General features: G+C 43.2%; 1 protein-coding gene across 7 annotated transcripts in view; it reads right to left on the reverse strand.

Moving 5' to 3' along the window:
• mlip (muscular LMNA-interacting protein) overlaps positions 1-23,571 on the reverse strand; it is a 179,277-nt gene that overhangs the window by 93,536 nt on the left and 62,170 nt on the right. For all 7 annotated transcript variants that reach the window (XM_072251100.1, XM_072251097.1, XM_072251094.1 and 4 more), the window contains one exon: positions 13,388-13,438. In XM_072251100.1, the coding sequence (XP_072107201.1) occupies positions 13,388-13,438 (51 nt within the window). The remainder of the gene's footprint in view (positions 1-13,387; positions 13,439-23,571) is intronic.

Raw genomic sequence — 23,571 nt, forward strand, 5'->3', positions numbered from 1 at the left:
CACACTACATTACTTACATTCAAATTGTTATTTTATTTTGAGATACAACATGGTAACAAGCCTTTCTGGACCAATGAGCTCACACAATTACACCCATGTGTCCAATTAACCTCCTAACCCAAATGACTTTGGAATGTGGGGGGTAACCAGAGCACCCGAAGGAAACCAAGCCAGTCGTGGGGTGTACAAACTCCTTATCGACAGCTGGCACTGTAAAGGGTATACTAACTGCTGCACTGTTCCATGTTCTCTGCAGGCAGCTGCTGATACTGACCCAGTTAAAGACAAAATGTAATAGATTCAGGAGTCCCATGAAAGTTGATAGCAGTGGAATTCATCCCGGGTCATTGACGCCGTAATAGTGTCGTGCTAACGGCTATGCTACCAATCCTTCTTTGAATAGAATAAACAAGATGTTTATTTGAAATCAGTCGTTTATTGATGAAGTCACACTACTTTTAATTTCAGCACCTATTTTTAGTTTCTTGGGTGGAGTCCGGTCGAGGAAAGTCATATATAGTATCATTAGGCCCCAAGAGTGGGGATCTCCTTCAACATCATTTGTTGAATAGGGAGGCAAAGGAGTAGTGGACACAGCCCGGTCTATCACAGACACTGCTCTCCCTACTATTGAAGGTGTCCACATGACATCAAAGGTCTTCATCATCTCGGTCCTTCCATCTTCTCACCGTCAGGGAGGAGGTCAGAAACCTGAAGTCCCACCCCACCAGGTTCAGGAACAGCTACTTCCTTGAATCAACCTGCACAAGCCTAACCCTGCCTTTGTAACAAGGCACTACAGATAATCTCTTGAACTTCCATAGACTTGGCTTGAATTGTTTTTTTTTTTGCATTAATGTCTAGCTTTGCAGCCCTTTTTTCACTGTCTGATATACTTTATGTACCCTGTGCCTGTGGTGCTGCTGTAAGCAAGTTTTTCCTTGTGCTAACCTCACCAGACTTGTGCAGATGACAACAAACACAACTGTGAAGATCGTGGAATGATGGTAAAGTTCAGAAAATTGAATGGGGAGGTCATGACTGTAATGATCCCTCACTGAATGCCCCAGTCTGTCCTCTGGTTTCCTTATCTTAAAACATAGAAACATAGAAAATAGGTACAGGAGTAGGCCATTCAGCCCTTCGAGCCTGCACCGCCATTTATTATGATCATGGCTGATCATCCAACTCAGAACCCCGCCCCAGCCTTCCCTCCATACCCCCTGACCCCCATAGCCACAAGGGCCATATCTAACTCCCTCTTAAATATAGCCAATGAACTGGCCTCAACTGTTTCCTGTGGCAGAGAATTCCACAGATTCACCACTCTCTGTGTGAAGAAGTTTTTCCTAATCTCGGTCCTAAAAGGCTTCCCCTCTATCCTCAAACTGTGGCCCCTCGTTCTGGACTTCCCCAACATCCAGAACAATCTTCCTGCATCTAGCCTGTCCAATCCCTTTAGGATCTTATACGTTTCAATCAGATCCCCCCTCAATCTTCTAAATTCCAACGAGTACAAGCCCAGTTCATCCAGTCTTTCTTCATATGAAAGTCCTGCCATCCCAGGAATCAATCTGGTGAACCTTCTTTGTACTCCCTCTATGGCAAGGATGTCTTTCCTCAGATTAGGGGACCAAAACTGCACACAATACTCCAGGTGTGGTCTCACCAAGGCCTTGTACAACTGCAGTAGTACCTCCCTGCTCCTGTACTTGAATCCTCTCGCTATAAATGCCAGCATACCATTCGCCTTTTTCACCGCCTGCTGTACCTGCATGCCCACTTTCAATGACTGGTGTATAATGACACCCAGGTCTCGTTGCACCTCCCCTTTTCCTAATCGTCTACCATTCAGATAATAAGATAATAAACATAGAGCAGTACTGCACAGTATTCTGTGCTAACCTTTAAAAAGCTCCATGATCAATCTAACCTTTCCCTCCCTCGTAGCCCTCCATTTTTCTATCACCCACGCTCCAATCTAAGAGTGTTAAATGTCCCTTATGTGCAACTCTCTACCATCACAGGCCTCACTTGGCGTACTGTGAGCAGTTTTGTGCCCCTTATCTTACAAAGAAACTGGAGAGATTTCAAAGGAGGATCACGAAAATGATTCCAGGATTAAACAGCTTGTTATTTGAAGAGCATTTGATGGCTCTGTGCCTGTATTCACTGGAATTCAGAAGAATGAGGGGTGACCTGATTAAAACCTATCGAATGGTGAAAGGCCTTGATAGAGTGAATGTGGAAAGGATGTTTCCTATAGCGGGATTGTCTAAGACCAAAGGACACAGCCTCAGAATAGAGGGGCGTCCTTTTAGAGCAATGATGAGGAATAATTTCTTTAGCCAGAATCTGGTGAATTTATTGCAACAGGCAGCTGTGGAGGCCAAGCCTTTATGTATTTAAGGCAGGGGTTGATAGATTCTTGATTGGTCGGGACATGAAGGGATATGAGGGTGGTGAGGGAGGGTGAAGACAGGAGGTTGAGGCTGAGAGGAAATATGGATCAACCATGTTGAAATGGAGGAGCAGACTTGATAGGCCAAATGGCCTAATTCTGTTTCTGTATTTTATGATCTTATGGTTTTATATGACCTCTGACAATGCATCCAGGCACCTACGACTCTCTGTGTAAAACCCTTACTTCTACAGTCTCTCCTAAATCTTCCTCCACTCACCTTAAAGGGAGGTCCTCAGATACTGGCCATTGCTGCTCTGGGTAGGAGATGGCAACTTGGTCTACATCTCCTATAATCTTATACATAAAACATAGAATATTACAGCACAGTACAGCCTATCTAGAGCTGCAACATTATGTCACTGCTCTTGAACTAGTGAAGCCCAACACACTAACCACCTTCTTAACCACCCTATCAACTTGTGCAGCAACTTTGAGTGGTCTATGGACTTGGAACCCAAAATCCCACTGCTCCCCCATATCCTTAATTATCCTGTCATTAACTCTGCATTCTGCCTTTGAGTTCGACTTTCCAAAGTGAATCCCTTTGCACGTTTCCAGATTGAATGCTATAGGCCACTTCTCAACCCAGCTTTTTATGCTATCAGTGTTCTGCTGTAACCTTTGAAAACCTCCGTTCACAACACCACCAACCTTCTGCTGTCCGAGAATGAAGGGATTGGATCTACTCCCATCAGTCTGTCACACTATCCAATAAATGTTAGATTAGTCTAACATCATATATATCTGGTAAGTGACAGAGCCTTGGTTACTTTTGAAAGAAGAGCAAGAACAATGAAGAGGAAGGAAGCAGTAATGTATCCTGCAAGCCGAAGGCACATATTGGAGAGGGTGATAACTTCAATATTAACAGCAAGAGTGAAGAACTAACATTGCAGAGACTGTCGTTCATTTAGTCTCTGTGTTGGTTGAAATATTTCAGATTCTTAAGGAACAAATAATTCACATTTCTGTAGCAACTTAAATGACACTGGGATATCTAAATTGTTAAGTGGGTTTATTATTGTCATGTGTATCGAGATACAATGAAAATCTTTGTTTTGCATGCCATGCATACTGATCATTTCATCACGTTTGATACATGGGGTAGTAGAAGGGAAAACTAACAATGTACGGTATAAATTAGTAAATAGTTTATTATCGCAAGATGTGCTGAGGTACATTGGAAAACTTGTTTTGTATGTCACCTATTTCATCACCTCAGTATGTTGTGGTAGTACAAGGAAAAGCAATAACAATATATACATTTGTAAATTGCTTTCTTTTGTCACGTACTGAGGTACAGTGATAAAGATTGCTCTGCATACCATCCATACAGATCATTTCATCACATCAGTACAGATGAAAAGCAACAACAGAATGCAGAATAAAGTGTTCCTGTCACAGAGAATGGAATATTCGAGCAGACAAATAAGGTGCAAGGCCATGACAAGGTAGACTGTGAGGTCAGGAGTCCATCATATTGTACTATGGAACTGCTCGGCAGTCTTATAACAGTGGGGTAGAAGCTATCATCAATTCTGGTTGTATGTGCTTTCAGGCTTTTGTATCTTCTGTCTGATGTGAGGGGGGAGCGAAAACAGACTGTCTGGGGTAGGTGGTGTTTTTAATCATGTTGGCTCAAAGTGTTCTCATGGCCAAAGAACTACCAAAAAGCTATCACAGCTAGAAAATAACACACACCTTCATACTGAGTTCTGAGACAGATACGGCCACACCTCACTGTAATCATAACCAGAGATAGTTAGGGCAATACCTAGCCATCTTATCATTAATAGATCACAGATCTCTCAGTGGCTGAGCATCTGGGAGACAGTGACCACTGCTCCCTGGCCTTTAGCATTATCATGGAAAAGAATAGAATCAGAGAGGACAGGAAAATTTTTAATTGGGGCAGGGCAAATTATGAGGCTATAAGGCTAGAACTTGCGGGTGTGAATTGGGATGATATTTTTGCAGGGAAGTGTACTATGGACATGTGGTCGATGTTTAGAGATCTCTAGCAGGATGTTAGGGATAAATTTGTCCCGGTGAGGAAGATAAAGAATGGTAGGGTGAAGGAACCATGGGTGACAAGTGAGGTGGAAAATCTAGTCAGGTGGAAGAAGGCAGCATACATGAGGTTTAGGAAGCAAGGATCAGATGGGTCTATTGAGGGATATAGGGAAGCAAGGAGCTTAAGAAGGGGCTGAGAAGAGCAAGAAGGGGGCATGACAAGGCCTTGGCGAGGAGGGTAAAGGAAAACCCCAAGGCATTCTTCAATTATGTGAAGATAAAAAGGATGACAGGAGTGAAGGTAGGACCAATTAGAGATAAAGGTGGGAAGATGTGCCTGGAGGCTGTGGAAGTGAGCGAGGTCCTCAATAAATACTTCTCTTCGGTATTCACCAATGAGAGGGAACTTGATGATGGTGAGGACAATATGAGTGAGGTTGATGTTCTGGAGCATGTTGATATTAAGGGAGAGGAGGTGTTGGAGTTGTTAAAATACATTAGGACGGATAAGTCCCCGGGGCCTGACGGAATATTCCCCAGGCTGCTCCACGAGGCAAGGGAAGAGATTGCTGAGCCTCTGGCTAGGATCTTTATGTCCTTGTTGTCCACGGGAATGGTACCAGAGGGCTGAAGGGAGGCAAATGTTTTCCCCTTGTTCAAAAAAGATAGTAGTGATAGTCCGGGTAATTATAGACCAGTGAGCCTTACGTCTGTGGTGGGAAAGCTGTTGGACAAGATTCTTAGATATAGGATCTCTGGGCATTTAGAGTATCATGGTCTGATCAGGGACAGTCAGCATGGCTTTGTGAAGGGCAGATCGTGTCTAACAAACCTGATAGAGTTCTTTGAGGAGGTGACCAGGCATATAGATGAGGGTAGTGCAGTGGATGTGATCTATATGGATTTTAGTAAGGCATTTGACAAGGTTCCACACGGTAGGCTTATTCAGAAAGTTAGAAGGCATGGGATCCAGGGAAGTTTGGCCAGGTGGATTCAGAATTGGCTTGCCTACAGAAGGCAGAGGGTTGTAGTGGAGGGAGTACATTCAGATTGGAGGATTGTGACTAGTGGTGTCCCACAAGGATCTGTTCTGGGACCTCTACTTTTCGTGATTTTTATTAACGACCTGGATGTAGGGGTAGAAGGGTGGATTGGCAAGTTTGCAGATGACACAAAGGTTGGTGGTATTGTAGATAGTGTAGAGGATTGTCAAAGATTGCAGAGAGACATTGATAGGATACAGAAGTGGGCTGAGAAGTGGCAGATGGAGTTCAACCCGGAGAAGTGTGAGGTGGTACACTTTGGAAGGACAAACTTCAAGGCAGAGTACAAAGTAAATGGCAGGATACTTGGTAGTGTGGAGGAGCAGAGGGATCTGGGGGTACATGTCCACAGATCCCTGAAAGTTGCCTCATAGGTGGATAGGGTAGTTAAGAAAGCTTATGGGGTGTTAGCTTTTATAAGTCGAGGGATAGAGTTTAAGAGTCGCGATGTAATGACGCAGCTCTATAAAACTCTGGTTAGGCCACACTTGGAGTACTGTGTCCAGTTCTGGTTGCCTCACTATGGGAAGGATGTGGAAGCACTGGAAAGGATACAGAGGAGATTTACCAGAATGCTGCCTGGTTTAGAGAGTATACATTATGATCAGAGATTTAGGGCTTTACCCTTTGGAGAGAAGGAGGATGAAAGGAGACATGTCAGAGGTGTACAAGATAATAAGAGGAATGGATAGAGTGGATAGCCAGCGCTTCTTCCCCAGGGCACCACTGCTCAATACAAGAGGACATGGCTTTAAAGTAAGGGGAAGGAAATTCAAGGGGGATATTAGAAGAAGGTTTTTTTACTCAGAGAGTGGTTGGTGTGTGGAATGCACTGCCTGAGTCAGTGGTGGAGGCAGATACACTAGTGAAGTTTAAGAGACTACTGGACAGGTATATGGAGGAATTTAAGTTGGGGGCTTATATGGGAGGCAGGGTTTGAGGGTCGGCAAAACATTGTGGGCTGAAGGGTCTGTACTGTGCTATACTATTCTATGTTCTATGTATAATTCGCTCTCTTCTTAGTTCAAGTTGCCTTTGGCACGCAGTCACAGAGTATACATGCCATGAAAATTACCTTGTTACAACTGGAACACAGTACGTCACAAACATGACAAACATAATTCACATAATTTTCAACTTTCTTCCTCATAGCTCAATAATAAAGCAGCCCATGGCAGGATTTAAACAATATTGAGACTTGCACCTCCTCACCAGATCTCACCTATCACCTGCCAGCTTGTATTTCTCCCCCTCCCTCCACCTTCTTATTCTGTCTTCTAAAAAATTAAGATTAAAAATTCACTTTGTTTGTCACATGTACACTGAAGTATCGAAACTTACAGTGAAATGCGTCACTGCATCATATCAAATCAGTGTGGACTGTGCTGGGCAGTCCACAGAGTCACCATGCTTCCAGTATCAATATAGCCTGCCCACAGCCCACGACTCTAATCTGTACTTACTTTGGAATGTGGGAGCTTTTCCAGTCCCAATTAAAGGTTAGCTTTATTTGTCACATGTACATCAAAACGTACAGTGAAATACGTCAATTACGGCAATGTCCAAACACAGTCCGAGGATGTGTTGGGGGCAGTAAGTGTCGCAATGCTTCCACTACAGTCACAGCATGCTCAAGCTTATTGACCCTAACCCATACCTGCTTGGAATGAAGGAGAAGACCGGAGCTCCTGAAGGGAACCCACGTGGTCACGGGGAGAATGTACAAACCAGGTGGGAACAGAACCCGGTTTGCTAGTGCTCTGAAGTGTTACACCAGATGCTACGCCAAATTGTTTGTTGTTCCAGGTCAACCTTTCAGATTGATGACAGTTCATCACACAAGAGAAAGAAGAGCTAGGTCAACCTTTCAGTTGCAGAGAAAAGGAGTGAGACAGGAGACAAGGATTTTGCACCTTGGCTCTTGAGGAACCATGTTTCATTTGGCTGTATACATGTGTATGGTTGAATGACTATTAAACTTCAACTTGAACTTGAGACATGAAGTGATCAAAAGAATATCATGGTAATGTGAGGGGGGCTCAGTATAAGCTGAATGATGGTTGAAGGTTGAAAGAGGTACAGGTTAACTGAGGGTGTGTTCTCGAGCAGGTGTAGGTGGGTAAAGAATGAAATCCCAACTTGAAGGAAAAGCTGCAGAGAAAAATGTGAATGTAAACCTTGACACAGACACAAGATCCAGAACAGGATTAAATCCAGGGTTAAAGGCAAACTGAACAGGAATAAGGAATCTTGGTTCTCAAGGGATATTGCAACTCTGATAAAGAAGAGAGAGTTGTATGACATGTATAGGAAACAGGGAGTAAATAAGGTGCTTGAGGAGTATAAAAAGTGCAAGAAAATACTTAAGAAAGAAATCAGGAGGGCTAAAAGAAGACATGAGGTTGCCTTGGCAGTCAAAGTGAAGGATAATCCAAAGAGCTTTTACAGGCATATTAAGAGCAAAAAGATTGTAAAGGATAAAATTGGCCCTCTTGAAGATCAGAGTGGTCGCCTGGTGCAGAACCAAAAGAAATGGGGGAGATCTTAAATGAGTGTTTTGCGTCTGTATGTACTAAGGAAACTGGCATGAAGTCTATGGAATTAAGGGAAACAAGTAGTGAGATCATGGAAACTGTACAGATTGAAAAGGAGGAGGTGCTTGCTATCTTGAGGCAAATTAAAGTGGATAAATCCACAGGACCTGACAGGGTATTCCCTCGGACCTTGACGGAGACTAGTGTTGAAATTGCAGGGGCCCTGGCAGATATATTTAAAATGTTGGTGACTACAGGTGAGGTGCCGAAGGATTAGAGAATGGCTCATGTTGTTCCGTTGTTTAAAAAAGGATCGAAAAGTAATCCGGGAAATTATAGGCCGGTAAGTTTGACGTTGGTAGTGGATAAATTATTGGAGGAAGCACTAAGATACAGAATCTACAAGCATTTGGATAGACAGGGACTTATTAGGGAGAGCCAACATGGCTTTGTGCGTGGTAGGTCATGTTTGACCAATCTATTGGAGTTTTTCGAGGAGGTTACCAGGAAAGTGGATGAAGGGAAGGCAGTGGATGTTGTCCACATGGACTTTGACAAGGTCCCACATGGGAGGTTAGTTAGGAAAATTCAGTCGCTAGGTATACGTGGAGAGGTGGTAAATTGGATTAGACATTGGCTCAATGGAAGAAGCCAAAGAGTAGTAGTAGAGGATTGCTTCTCAGAGTGGAGGCCTGTGACTAGTGATGTGCCATAGGGATCAGTGCTGGGTCCATTGTTATTTGTCATCTATATCAATGATCTGGATGATAATGTGGTAAATTGGATCAGCAAATTTGCTGATGATAGATTGGAGGTGTAGTGGACAGTGAGGAAGGTTTTCAAAGCTTTCAGAGGGATTTGAACCAGCTGGAAAAATGGGCTGAAAAATGGCAGATGGAGTTTAATACAGACAAGTATGAGGTATTGCACTTTGGAAGGACAAACCAGGGTAGAACATACAGGGTAAATGGTAAGGCACCGAGCAGTGCAGTAGAACAGAGGGATTTGGGAATACAGATACAAAATTCCCTAAAAGTGGCGTCACAGGTAGATAGGGTCATAAAGAGAGCTTTTGGTACATTGGCCTTTATTAATCAAAGTGTTGAGTATAAGATCTGGAATGTTATGGTGAGGTTGTATAAGGCATTGGTGAGGCCGAATCTGGAGTATTGTGTTCAGTTTTGGTCACCAAATTACAGGAAGGATATTAATAAGGTTGAAAGAGTGCAGAGAAGGTTTACAAGGATGTTGCCGGGACTTGAGAAACTCAGCTACAGAGAAAGGTTGAATAGGTTAGGACTTTATTCCCTGGAGTGTAGAAGAATGAGGGGAGATTTGATAGAGGTATATAAAATTATGATGGGTATAGATAGAGTGAATGCGAGCAGGCTTTTTCCACTGAGACAAGGGGAGAAAAAAACCAGAGGACATGGGTTAAGGGTGAAGGGGGAAAAGTTTAAAGGGAACATTGGGGGGGGCTTCTTCACACACAGAGTGGTGGGAGTGTGGAATGAGCTGCCAGACGAGGTGGTAAATGCGGGTTCTTTTTTAACATTTAAGAATAAATTGGACAGATACATGGATGGGAGGTGTATGGAGGGATATGGTCCGTGTGCAGGTCAGTGGGACTAGACAGAAAATGGTTCGGCACAGCCAAGAAGGGCCAAAAGGCCTGTTTCTGTGCTGTAGTTTTTCCATGGTTTCTATGGTTTCTAACAAGAAGTTAACTTACATAAATAACACACACAAAATGCTGGAGCTTCTTAGCAAGTGAGGCAGCATCTAAGGAGGGGAGGTTTTGGGTAGAAACCCTTTAGTGCACTTACTTCGGTCTTGTCCCGAACCACCAACTGTTCATTCCCCTCCACAAATGCTGCCCGACCTACTGAGTTACATTGCTGAGCTGCTTTGTTTATGTAGATTTTATCAATTCTATTACATTTCTCTATTTTCGTGCAAATTCCTCAAAGAAGATGAATTTCTTGATAGTATCTAGACTCTTTGGGAAGGAAGTGTCTGTTGCCCTGCTGTATCTCTAAATGAATAAATAAAATCTGCTGGAGGAACTCCGTGTGACCAGCAGCATCTGTTACGGGGAAGGAATTGTCAACATTTCTGGTCGAAACCCTGCACCAGGACTGAAGGTGGGGAAGGGAGATGGCCAGTATAAAGAGGAGAAGGCAGTTGGCAAATTGATTAATTATGGTGAAAAACTCAGTTTTGCACTGTAGATCTTTCCAAGCACAAGTACAAGGGAGTGGGACAAATAGCAGAATGCAGCATACAGTGAACCTGTTACAGAGAAAGTGCAGTGCAGGTAAACAGTAAGGTGCAAGGACCACAACAAGATAGATTGAGAGATCAGAAGTTCATCTTTAGCAATTAAATAGTCAGGAAGGAAGTGGCATGCAAATGCTTGGTCAGAAAGGTGAAAATTAAGAAAGTTTCCAAAAGGTGAAATGGCAGCAAGATCAAGATCCGAATCAACATGTTGTATTCTGAAAAAAAAATGCATAATTTATATTTATGGCTTTCTTGTGAAAGCTGCTTATCTGCTGCTTTGTGCCTGCTGTGATGTGGGGTGCCAGAGTGGCATTGCAGTTAGCACAATGCTATTAAAGCTTGAGGAGACGGCATCGCCTATCAGCAAGATGCTACATTCCTTCCTGTATGTCTGAGAGCTCCAGTTTCCTCCCAGTCCAAAGATGTACTGGCCCAGTAGGTCATTGTAAATGGTCCTGCAATTACACCTGGGTTAATCAGTGGGCTTCTGGGAGGACCAGAAGGGCCTGTTCCACAGTGTATCTCTAAATAAATAAATACAGAATAAATAAAAATTAAGCTTTTCATTGGCCTTGTGCAAACATGTACTTGCGACAATACACCATTCAACTTTGACTTCCACAAGATGAAGAAGAAACTGTTCACTCTTCAATACTTCCACTCTAGAACCATATTCATACATAGAACATAGAAGAGTACAGCACAGTACAGGCCCTTTGGCCCATGACGTGGCACTAACCTTTTAACCCACTCTGAGAACCATCTAACCCTTCCCTCCTATACATACCCTCCATTGTTCTATCATTCCTGTGTCTATCCAAGAGTTTTTTAAATGCCTCTAATGTATCTGCCTCTACCACTACCCCTGGCAAGGCATTCCACACACACACACCACTCCATGTTAAAAATATACTACCTCTGACATCCCCTTATACTTTCCTCCAATCACCTTGAAATTATGCTCCTTCATATTAGCCACTTCCACCCTGGGAAAAAGTCACTGGCTATCCATTCGACTATGCTTCTTATCACTTTGTATTTTATTGTCAAATGTACAAGTACAGACACAGGTAACACTCTGTACCATGTTCGGTCATGGAGCTATGGTGCACAGGTGATACAATAATATAATAAGACCATAAAACATAGGAGCAGAATTAGGCCATTCAAGTCTGCTTTGCCATTGAATCATGGCTGATTTATTATCCCTCTAAACCCGATTCTCATGCCTTCTTCTCGTAACCTTTGACACCCTGACTAATCAAGAACCTATCAACCTCCATTTTAAATATACCCAATGACTTGGCTTCCACAGATAACTGTGGCAATGAATTCCACAGATTTACCATCCGCTGGCTAAAGATATTCCTCCTCATCTCTGTTCTAAAGGGATGTCTTTGTATCTGAGGCTGTGCCCTCAGGTCCTAGACTCCCCTGCGATAGGAAACATCCTCTCCATGTCCACTCTATCTTTCAATATGTGATAAGTTTCAATGAGATCCTCCCTCATTCTTCTGGAGTCCAGTGAGTACAGGCCCAGAGCCATTACCTGTGTCCGTACTTGTGCATGTGACAATAAACTCGATTTTGGATACTTTGATGTTTGCTGAAGTTTCTTTCCTGTGTTTACTCAGACTTAGGGTACACACTCAACTGATGTTTGTAATAATCAAGACTACAACATTCAAAAACTTAGAGAAGCTCTTAAAAAAGGCAAAGAGGAAATGCTCCAAAATCTGTTTTATTTCATCAACTATCATTTGAAGAGGTTTAGCGAAAAAGCCGGGTAAAATGGTCTAAAAAGGATGAATTACACCTTAATTTAGCAGCATTATGGTGAGATGCAGTAATCGACATTCAGTGGTTACTGAATTAGATACACCTGTACACCCGCTTGTTAATGCAAATACCTAATCCACCAATCATGTGGAAGCAACTTAATACATAAAAGCATGCAGACATGGTCAAGAGGTTCAGTTGCTGTTCAGACCAGACATCCAAATGGGGAAGAAATGTGATCTAAGTGACTTTGACTGTGGAATGAATGATTGTTGGTGCCAAGTGGAGTGGTTTGAGTATCTCAGAAACTGCTGATCCTCTGGGATTTTTGCGGACAAGAGTCTAGAGGTTACAGCAAAAAAATTAAACAAACATCCAGTGAGCAGCGGTTCTGTGAGCTAAAACGCCTTGTTAGTGAGAGAGGTCAGAGGAGAATGGCCAGACTGGTTCGAACTGACGGGAAGGTGACAGTAACTCAAATAACCACGTGTTACAACAGTGGTGTGTAGAAGGGCATCTCTGAATGCACAGCAGTTTGAACCTTGATAATTTTAAGGTGATTGGAGGAAAGTATAAGGGGGATGTCAGAGGGAGTTTTTTTTTTAAACAGAATGGTGTGTGTGTGGAATGCCTTGCCAGGGTGGTGGTAGAGGCAGATACATTAGGGGCATTTAAAAAACTCTTGGATAGCAGAAGACCACAAACATACATTGAGTGGTACAGGGGGTACATATTTAATAAAATGGCCATGTTGTAGAAATCTCTTGCAAAGATGAATTTATTTGCAGCCACTTTCTAATATAATCCATCTGGAACATGATAAGCTGACAAAGCAACATTAATAGTATTTATGGAACAGCTGAACTGTCCATATCAGTGACAGAAAACTCTGTTCAACATTACCAAAACCCAAGTTTCCAAGTAGTAGTCTACTTTTAAAAAGAGAATGTCAGTTGACGTAGAATTATTTCAATTAGTTTTTATTTAGAGGGACAGCACAGTAACAGGCCCCTCCGGTCTAACAAGCCTGCAGCGCCAAATTATACACGTGACCAATTAACCTACTAACCCGTACATCTTTGGAAGCAGGGAAGAAAGCAGAGCACCCTGAGGAAACCCATGCATTTATGGGGAAAACATGCAATCTCCTTACAGGCAGCAGTGAGAACTGAACCCAGGCTGCTGGTGCTCTAATAGTTTCATGCTAACCACTACGTGTCTGTGCCATCCTTATTAACCACCCAAATTACATTCATTGTATTAACACTTACCATCGACTTCATCACAGAACACTGGCCTTTCTTCTCTTTAAGTAAAGGATTCTGTAAAGTGACAAACAAACAATGTTCAATGGAGTCACTATGTTTGTAATTACCACTCACCAGTTGATATTACCCTGTGGGAGGTTTAACTGCATTGAATTTCACTAAGGCTGCCAGGTATCATGTTTCACAGAAGAGCTATAGAGTCATGGAGCACTACAGCACAGAAAACAGGCCCCTCAGCCCATCTAGTCCATACAGAACTATTATCTGCCTAGTCCCATTGAGCTGCACCTTGACCATAGTCCTCTATACATCTCCCATCCCTGTTCTTATCCAAACATATCCAATTTCAGAGTTCAAAGTGAATTCATTATCAAAGAACATATATGTCACCATATACCACCCTGTGGTTAATTTCCTTGTGGGCTTTCACAGTTGATACAAAAAAACACAATAAAATCAATGAAAAATCTACACAAATATGGACAAAAAATACAACCGATGTGCAAAAGATGACAAATTGTGCAAAGACAAAAGGAAAAACAAATATTAAATAAATAAATCAATGAATGATATTGAGACATGATTCGTAGAGTCCTTGCAAATGAGTTCATAGGTCGTGGATGCAGTTCAGCATTGAGGTGAGTGAAGTTATCCATTCTGGTTCATCAGCCTGGTGGTTGAAGAATAATAATAACTGTTCCTGACCCTGGTAGTGTAGGGCCTTGTATCTCATTCCTGATGGCAGAAAGAAGAAGAGAACATGTCTGGATTGTGGTGGTCTTTGATGATGGATGCTGGAATCTTAAATTTAGAAATCGACCCCGAATCCATCACTTCTGCTGGCAGCCTGTCAGCACCCTCTGAGTGAAGAAGTTCCTCCTCATGTTCCCCTTAAACATTTCACCTTTCACCCTTAACCCATGGTCTCCAGTTGTAGTCTCACCCAACCTCAGGGGAAAAAGCTGGCTTGCATTTGTCCTATCTATACCCCTCATGGTTTTGTATACCTCTGTCAAATCTCCCCTCTTTCCCCTAAACTACAGGGAATAAAATCCTAATCCATTCAAACTTTCCCTATAATTCAGTCCCTCAAGACCCAGCAACATCCAGGTGGAAGTTTACCAAGGATGAGGCTCAGAATCTCAACTGCCCAGCTCGGCAGCAGGACCTGTGATATTTCTGCCAGACACTATCATGTCCCTGGGCAAGCACATCACACAGATACATTTTTCCAGTCAGGACAGTGAAGACAGAAACGGGGAGGCTGCACTGTAGATGCAAAAGATGCCGGTGAGGCTGCATTTGGAATACTGTGTTCAGTTTAGTCACTTTGCTATGGAAAAGATCCCAAAACACTGGAAAGAGTGCCGAGATAATTTTATGAGGATGTTGCCAGGATTCGAGGGCTGGGTTATAAGGCCGGGGTACATTATTCCTTGGAATCTTGGAGATATTCCAGGATCAGAAGAAGCTGCAGAGGGTTAAAAACTCAGCCTGCTCCATCATGGGCATAGCCTCCCCACCATCAACGATACTTTCAAAAAGCGATGCCACAAAAAGGTGGCATCAACCATATAGGATCCCCGCCACCCAGGAGCTTGAACTGTGGCCATACATTCGACAGGAGAGTGAAAGGAAGAGACAGCTTCACACGTGTCCACAACTGAAGATTAAAAAAGCAGCGCTTCACAGCAGTTTTCGGAATTTAAATTATGGCCAATCAGTAAGGGCGAATAAAAATAAGGCAGGGGCAAGCAGACTGACCATTCTCAGAGTGGCCATTGTGTGAGTGGGCCAGTGTTAGAGTGGAAAGGTCTTAATGTTGAGTCATCAGGCTTGGGTGAGGTAAAAACATAGAAACTTAGAAAACCTAAATCACAATACAGGCCCTTCGGCCCACAAAGCTGCGCTGAACATGTCCTTACCTTAGAAATTACCTAGGGTTACCCATAGTCCTCTATTTTTCTAAGCTCCATGTACCTGTCCAGGACTCTCTTAAAAGACCTTGTTGTATCCTTCTCCACCACCATCACTGGCAGCCCATTCCATGCACTCACCACTCTCTGCATAAAAAAATTACCCCTGATGTCTCCACTGTATCTTCTTCTAAGCACCTTAAAACTGTACCCTCTCATGCTAGCCATTTCAGCCCTGGGAAAAAGCCTCTGACTATCCACATGAGCAATGCCTCTCATCATCTTATACACCTCTATCAGGTCACCTCTTATCCTCCATTGCTCCAAGGAGAAAAGGCCGAGTTCACTCAACCTATTCTCATAAGGCATGCTCCTCAATCCAGGCAACATCCTTGTAAATCTCCTATGCACCTTTTCTATAGTTTTCACAGCCTTCCTGTAGTGAGGTGACCAGATCTGAGGACAGTACTCCAAGTGGGGTCTGACCAGGGTCCTATATAGCTGCAACATTACCTCTTGGCTCCTAAACTCAATCCCAAGATTGATGAAGGCCAATGCACTGTATGCTTTCTTAACCACAGAGTCAACCTGTACAGCAGCTTTGAGTGTCCAAGATCCCTCTGATCCTTCACACTTCCAAGATTCTTACCATCAATACTATATTCTGCCATGATATTTGACTTACCAAAATGAACCAGCTCACACTAATCTGGGTTGAACTCCATCTGCCACTTCTCCGCCCAGTTTTGCATCCTATCAATGTCCTGCTGTAAACTCTGACAGCCCTCCACAGTATCCACTACAACCCCAACCTACCCAACCTTTGTGTCATCAGCAAATTTACTAACCCATCCCTCCACTTCCTCATCCATGTCATTTATAAAAATCACAAAAGAGTAAGGGTCTCAGAAAAGATCCCTGAGGCACATCGCTGGTCACCAACCTCCATGCAGAATATGACCCATCTACAACCACTCTTTGCCTTCTGTGGGCAAGGCAGTTCTGGTCCACAAAGCAAGGTCCCCTTGGATCCCATTCCTCCTTACTTTCTCAATAAGCCTTGCATGGGGTAAGTATCTAATAAGTTTCTTCTTCTTCTTCTTTATTCTTCATTCCTCATCTGCTAAGGCATAGTTAGAGCAGAGAGAATGACTCAATGAGCAATGTTATGTTCTTTATGCAAGGTGTTGGAATTCTGGGAGACCTACAACCTCCCGGGTAACCACATCTGCACCAGGTGCATCAGGCTGCAGCTCTTCAGAAAACATGTTCAGGAACTGGAACTGCAGCTCAATGAACTTCCGCTCATATGGGGAAATGAGGAAATAATAGTTAGGAGCTAATGATAAGGAGGTAGCCACTCCAAGGTTGCGGAAGTCAAGTAACTGGGTGACTGCTAGGGGAAGGAAGGGGAAAGACCAGCCAGTATAGAGTACCCTGTGGCCATTCCCCTCAATAATAAGTACACCACTTTGGATACTTAGATACTGTAGAGAGGGATGACCTACCAGAGGTGCAGTGACCAGGTCTCTGGTGCTGAATTTGGAACTGTGGCTCAGAAGAGAAGAGAGGTGAAGAGGACTGCAGAAGTGAAGGAGATTCCACAGCCCACAGTCAGAGGAATAGAGACGAGATACTGTGGATGTGAAAGAGACACCCAGCTGGAGTGTTGCTTCCCAGGTGCCAGGGTCAGGGACATCTCGGATCAGGTCCATAGCATTCTTAAGGATGAGCAGCGAGAAATCTTGGTACACATTGGCACCAATGACATAGGTCAGAAATGGTGGGGAGTTCCTGAGGAGAGATTTTAGGGGACAAGGTAGAAAGCTGATAAGTAAGACCTCCAGGGTAGTTGTCTCTGGATTGCTGTCTGTGCCACTTGCCAGTGAGGGTAAGAAGTAATGACGAATCTCATAGAATTTTTTGAGGATGTAACTAGTAGAGTGGATAGGGGAGAACCAGTGGATGTGGTATATTTGGATTTTCAAAAGGCTTTTGACAAGGTCCCACACAGGAGATTAGTGTGCAAACTTAAAGCAAACGGTATTGGGGTATGATGTGGATAGAGAATTGGTTTGCAGACAGGACGCAAAGAGTGAGAATAAACGGGACCTTTTCAGAATGGCAGGCAGTGACTAGTGGGGTACCGCAAGGCTCAGTGCTGGGACCCCAGTTGTTTACAATATATATTAATGACTTGGATGAGGGAATTAAGTGCAGCATCTCCAAATTTGCAGATGACACGAAGCTGGGCGGCAGTGTTAGCTGTGAGGAGGATGCTAAGGGGATGCAGGGTGACCTGGATAGGTTAGGTGAGGTGGGCAAATTCATGGCAGATGCAATTTAATGTGGATAAATGTGAGGTTATCCACTTTGGTGGCAAGAATAGGAAAATAGATTATTATCTGAATGGTGGCCGATTAGGAAAAGGGGAGGTGCAATGAGACCTGTGTGTCATTATACACCAGTCATTGAAAGTGGGCATGCAGGTACAGCAGGCAGTGAAAAAGGCAAATGGTATGCTGGCATTCATAGCAAGAGGATTCGAGTACAGGAGCAGGGAGGTACTACTGCAGTTGTACAAGGCCTTGGTGAGACCACACCTGGAGTATTGTGTGCAGTTTTGGTCACCTAATCTGAGGAAAGGCATTCTTGCCATAGAGGGAGTACAAAGAAGGTTCACCAGATTAATTCCTGGGATGGCAGGACTTTCATATGATGAAAGACTGGATCGACTAGGCTTATACTCGCTGGAATTTAGAAGATTGAGGGGGGATCTTATTGAAACGTATAAAATTCTAAAGGGTTTGGACAGGCTAGGTGCAGGGAGATTGTTCTGGATGTTGGGGAAGTCCAAAACGAGGGGTCACAGTTTAAGGATAAAGGGGAAGCCTTTTAGGACCGAGATGAGGAAAAACTTCTTCACACAGAGAGTGGTGAATCTGTAGAATTCTCTGCCACAGGAAACAGTTGAGGCCAGTTCATTGGCTATATTTAAGAGGGAGTTAGATATGGCCCTTGTGGCTAAGGGATCAGGGGGTATGGAGAGAAGGCAGGTACAGGGTTCTGAGTTGCATGATCAGCCATGATCATACTGAATGGCGGTGCAGGCTCGAAGGGCCAAGTGACCTACTCCTGCACCTATTTTCTATGTTTCTATATTTCTAAGCATTTGACAGATAGATACATGGCTGAGAAAATGGTGCAGAGGGTAGGGGTTCAGATTTCTGAATCAATAAGATCTCTTCTGGGGAAGGTATGACATGTACAAAAGGGATGGATTTCACCTGAACCCGAGGGGACCAAAATGTCGACTGCACTCTTTTCCACAGATGCTGCCTGGCCTGCTGAGTTCCTCCAGCATTTTGTGTATGGACCAATATCCTTGCAGGTAGGTTTTCTCATGCTGTTTCAGAGGGTTTAAACTGATTTGGCTGGGGGATGCGACCAGAGTGATAGCGCGGTGGGTGGGACATTTGATTTACAAACAGAGACAGTGTGTACTGAGACTGCTAGCAAGGAGAGGCAGATGATGAGGCAAAATTGCAGTCAACAGGATAAATTACAATGTAAAATAGGGACAAACTCAAAAAGGGTGATGAATACAGGACTAAAGATGTTATGTTTGAATGTTTGCATTGTATGGAATAAGGTGAATGAACTTAGGGTGATTAAGTTGAATGGCACAGTTACAGATTGGCATGTATGAAGTTGATGGCATCACTGAGTCATGACTGACAAAAGATTATAACTGGGAGCTTAACTTTCAAGGATACACATTGTATCGAAAGGACAAGGCAGGTAAGTAGAAAGGGTGGGGTAGCTCTGGAGGTAAAAATGAAGTAACAGGATTGGAAGGTGTAGAGCTAAGATACTGCAAGAGTAAAAAGACCCTGATGAGAGTTATATACAGGCCTCTGAACTGTAGCAAAGATGTGGGCCACAAATCACAACAGGCATGTCAAAAGAGCAATGTTACAATAGGCATGGGGGATTTCAATATGCAGATAGATTGGGAAAACCAGGTGAGTACTGGATCCCAAGAGAAAGAATTTATAGACTGCCTATAAAATGGCTCTTTACGGCAGCTCATAGTTGAGTCCAGACTGACTAATCTGGATTAGGTGTGCAATGAACTGGAATTGATTAGAGAGTTTAAGGTAAAGAACCTCAAGTTGTGATTGATCATAAGGTGATCGAATTCACACTGCAATTTGAAAGGGATAAGCTAAAGTCAGATTTGTCAATATAACAGTGGAGTAAAGGGAATTACAAAGGCATAAGAGAAGAGCTAGCCATTGTTGACTGGAAGAGGTCACAGGAGTCTATGTTGGGACCAATTTTTTAATGTTATAATGTTATCTGTCAGTGATTTGGATGATGGAATTGATGGCTTTGTGGCCAAGTGTGCGGACAATATGAAGATAGATGGAAGAGCAGGTAGTGTTGAAGAATTAGAGATGCTGAAGAAAGACAAAGACAGATTAGGAGAATGGACAAAGAAGTGGCAGATGGAATAAAGTGTTGGAAAGTGTATGGCCATGCACTTTAGTAGAAGAAATAAAAGCATAGACTATTTTCTAAATAAAGAGAGAAAAATAAAAATCCAAAGTGCAAAAGGACTTAAAGATTAATTTGCCGGTTGAGTCAGAAGGCAAATGCAATGTTAGCATTCATTTCAAGAGGTCTAGAATATAAAAGCAAGGATGTAATGTTCAGGCTTTATAAAGCAGTGATAAGTCCTCATTTGGGGTATTGTGAGCAGTTTTGGGTCCCTTATCTAAGAAAGGATGTGCTGACATTGGAGTGCGTTCAGAGGAGTTTCACGGGAATTATTTCAGGAGTAATAGGGCTATCCTATGTGGACCGATTGATGGCTCTGGGCCTGTGTTCACTGGAATTCAGAAAAATGGGTGGGGGGGGGCACTTCTCATTGAAACCTATCAAATGTCGAAAGATTTCAATAAAATGGATGTGGGAAGGATATTTTCTATGGCAAGGGAGCTTAGGACCAGAGGGCACAGCCTTAGAATAGAAGAATGTCCATTTAGAAAGGAGATGAGGAAGAATTTTTTATCCAGAGAGTGGTGGATTTGTGAATGCATTGCCACAGACAGTGTGTAGGCCAAGTCATTGGATATATTTAAGGCAGAGATTGATAGATTCTTGATTAGTCAGGGCGTGAATGGTTACAGGGAGAAGGCAGGAGATTGTGGCTGTGAGGGAAATGGATCAGCCATGATAGAATGGTGGAGTAGATTAAATGGGCCAAATGGCCTACTCTGTTAAAGCGACAACTTCCACTGGATATCTGTCGTGACTCTTCTCTTCTCCTTTGTCCTCCTCCTTCCCTTTCTCCTGTGGTCCACTCTCCTCTCCTATCAGATTCCTTCTTCTTCAGCCACCTATTCCTTCCCAGCTTCTCAGTTCATCCCTCCTTCTCCACACACTCAGCTGGACTCTCCCATCATTTGCCAGCTTCCCCACCCCTCAATTTCCTATTCTGGCTTGTGCCCCTTCTTTTTCAGTACTGATGCAACGCCTCTGTCTGAAATGTTAACTGTTTATTTTTCTTGAGTATTGAAACCTATCAAATTTTGAAAGCCCTAGATAGTGGGGATGTGAAGAAGATATTTCCTATTGTGAATGAGTCCAGGACCAGTGGGCACAGCCACAGAATAGAGGGATGTCCATTTGGAGCAAAGCTGGGGGGGACTTTCTTTAGCCAAAGTGTGGTAAATCTGTGAAATTCATTGCCACAAACAGCTGTAGAGGCCATGTCATTGAGAATATTTAATGTGGAGGATGATAGGTTCCTGATTAGTCAGGGCCAAAGGTTACAGGGAGAAGGCAGGAGAATGGGGTTGAGAGGGATAATAAATCAACCTCGGAGGAGCAGACTTGATGGGCCGAATGGCCTGATTCTGTTCCTATGGCTTTGGTTTATAGTCCATAGATGCTGCCTGACTTGCTGAATCCCCCCAGCATTGTGTGTGTGGTGCTCAAGATTTCCAGCATCTATAAAATCTCTTGTGTTTACCACTCTTCTCTGAATTGCCTTCAGAAATTGACAACTCATGATACCCCCACACTATTTCATTTATTTATTTACTTCAGGATACATTGCAGAATAGGTCAGTCAAGCTGTGCCACCCAGCAACCCCCAATTTAACCTTAGCCTAAAATGGGTCAATTTACAATGACCAATTAACTTATTAACTGATTAAGTCTTTGCACTGTGGGAGGAAACCAAAGCACTCGGAGAAAATCCACACATTCCATGTACAAACTCCTTATGTAGAATGCTGTGATTGAGCTCTGATCTCCAATGCCCTGAGCTGTAATAAGGTCGCACTAACCACTAGAGTACTGTGGTGCCAATATTCAAGTTTCTATCTTAATGAAACGTGAAACAGATTGAGTAGGACTTCCTTAAAATCTTTCACTTTCCCCTGAAGCCAGAGATATTGGCTGCACATCGTTTTACAGGAGGGTGCTGTGATCTCTTTGACTGGTAGCAAACTTCAGCTGGAAATTTCCCCTCTCGCCATCCAGATTCAACAGTCAGCATTCCATAGTGTAACAGCTGACCATCAACAGAAACGTCTGGTCATGATAAAACCCATTAAACTGCTAAGTTTGAGGAGATTTAGAATGCCACCAAAGGCTCTTACAAATTTCCGTAGGTGTATGATGAACAGCATTATGACTGATTAATCACAGTCTGGTATGAAGGCTCCAAAGCACAGGGTCACAAGAGATTGCATAGGGTCGTAGACACAGCGAGCATCATCACGGGCACAACCCTGCCCACCACTGAAGATATGGTGAAGATGCCCACCACATCTTCAAAAGGCAGCACCTCAAGAAGGTGACATCTATCATTAAGGACCGTTACTATTCAGAAAACATCCTCTTCTCATTGTTACCATCAGGGCGGTGGTGCAGGAGCCTAAGGACCCACACTCAATAATTCAGGAAGTGCTTCCCACACTCCTCCATCAGAGGCAATTCCTGCTATTGCAAACACCAAACATCCATCCAGGCCATGCTCCCTTCCCACTGCTGCCATCAGGAAGGAGATACGGAAGCCTCAGGACCCACAGCACCAGGTTCAGGAACAGTTATTACTCCTCAACCATCAGGCTCTTGAACGGGATAACTTCAAGAGGAGATAACTTCACTCAACTTCATTCAATCCAAAACTGAACTTTTCCCACCCCCATGGACTCACTTTCAAGGACTCTTCATCTCATGTTCTCACTATTTATTGATTTTTTTCTTCATTTTGTATTTGCACAGTTTGCTGTCTTTTGTACATTGGTTGTCTGTTTTGTTGAGTGCAGCTTTTCATTGATTCTATTGTGTTTCTTTGTATTTACTTCAATGCCCACAAGAAAGTAAATCTCAGGGTTGTACATGGTGACATATATGTACTTCAATAATAAATTTACCTTGAACTTTGATCTTTGAACAATCTGCATGATCCAGCTGGTAGAGCTGTTATCTCATAGTGACTTCGACTCAGTCCTGACCTCAAGTGCCATCTGACTGGTTTTGCCTGCTTTCTGTTTCACTGCATGGGTTCCCTGGGATACTCTGGTTTCCTCCCACATCCCAAAGACATTGAAGAGAAATTTGATAGGGACATGGATGGGAGGGATATGAAGGACTATGGTCTAGCTGCAAGTCGATGGGACTAGGCAAATTAATAGTTCAGCACGACTGGATGGGCCTGAGGGCCTGCTTGTCTGCTGTAGTGTTCTCTGACTCTATGAGTCCATGCAGATTGGCAAGTTAATTAGTCATTGTAAATTATATTTAATACATAGCTGAGGGGTAGAATATAACCATAAGATCACAAGATATATGCAGGAGCAGAATTATGTTATTTAGTCCATTGAGCCTGCTCCACCATTTGAACCTGGCTGATTTAATTTCCTTCTCAACCCCAATTACCTGCCTTCTTCCCATAAACGTTAATGCCTTTACTAATCAAGAACCAATGAACATCTACTTGTATATGCCCAATGACTTGGCTTCCACAGCTGTTTGTGGCAATGAATTTCACAGATTCACCACCCTCTGACTAAAGAAATTCCTTCACATCACTGTTTAATGGGAAATCCTTCTATTCTGAGACTGTGCCCTCTGGTCCTCAACTCCCTCACTACAAGAAACATCCTCTCCATGTCCACTCTATCTAGGCCTTTCAACATTCGAAAGATTTCAATAATATCCCTGCTTATTCTTCTAAATTCCAGGGAGTAC

Source organism: Mobula birostris, chromosome 2, assembly GCF_030028105.1.
Source record: "Mobula birostris isolate sMobBir1 chromosome 2, sMobBir1.hap1, whole genome shotgun sequence".
NCBI classification, from domain to species: Eukaryota; Metazoa; Chordata; class Chondrichthyes; order Myliobatiformes; family Myliobatidae; genus Mobula; species Mobula birostris.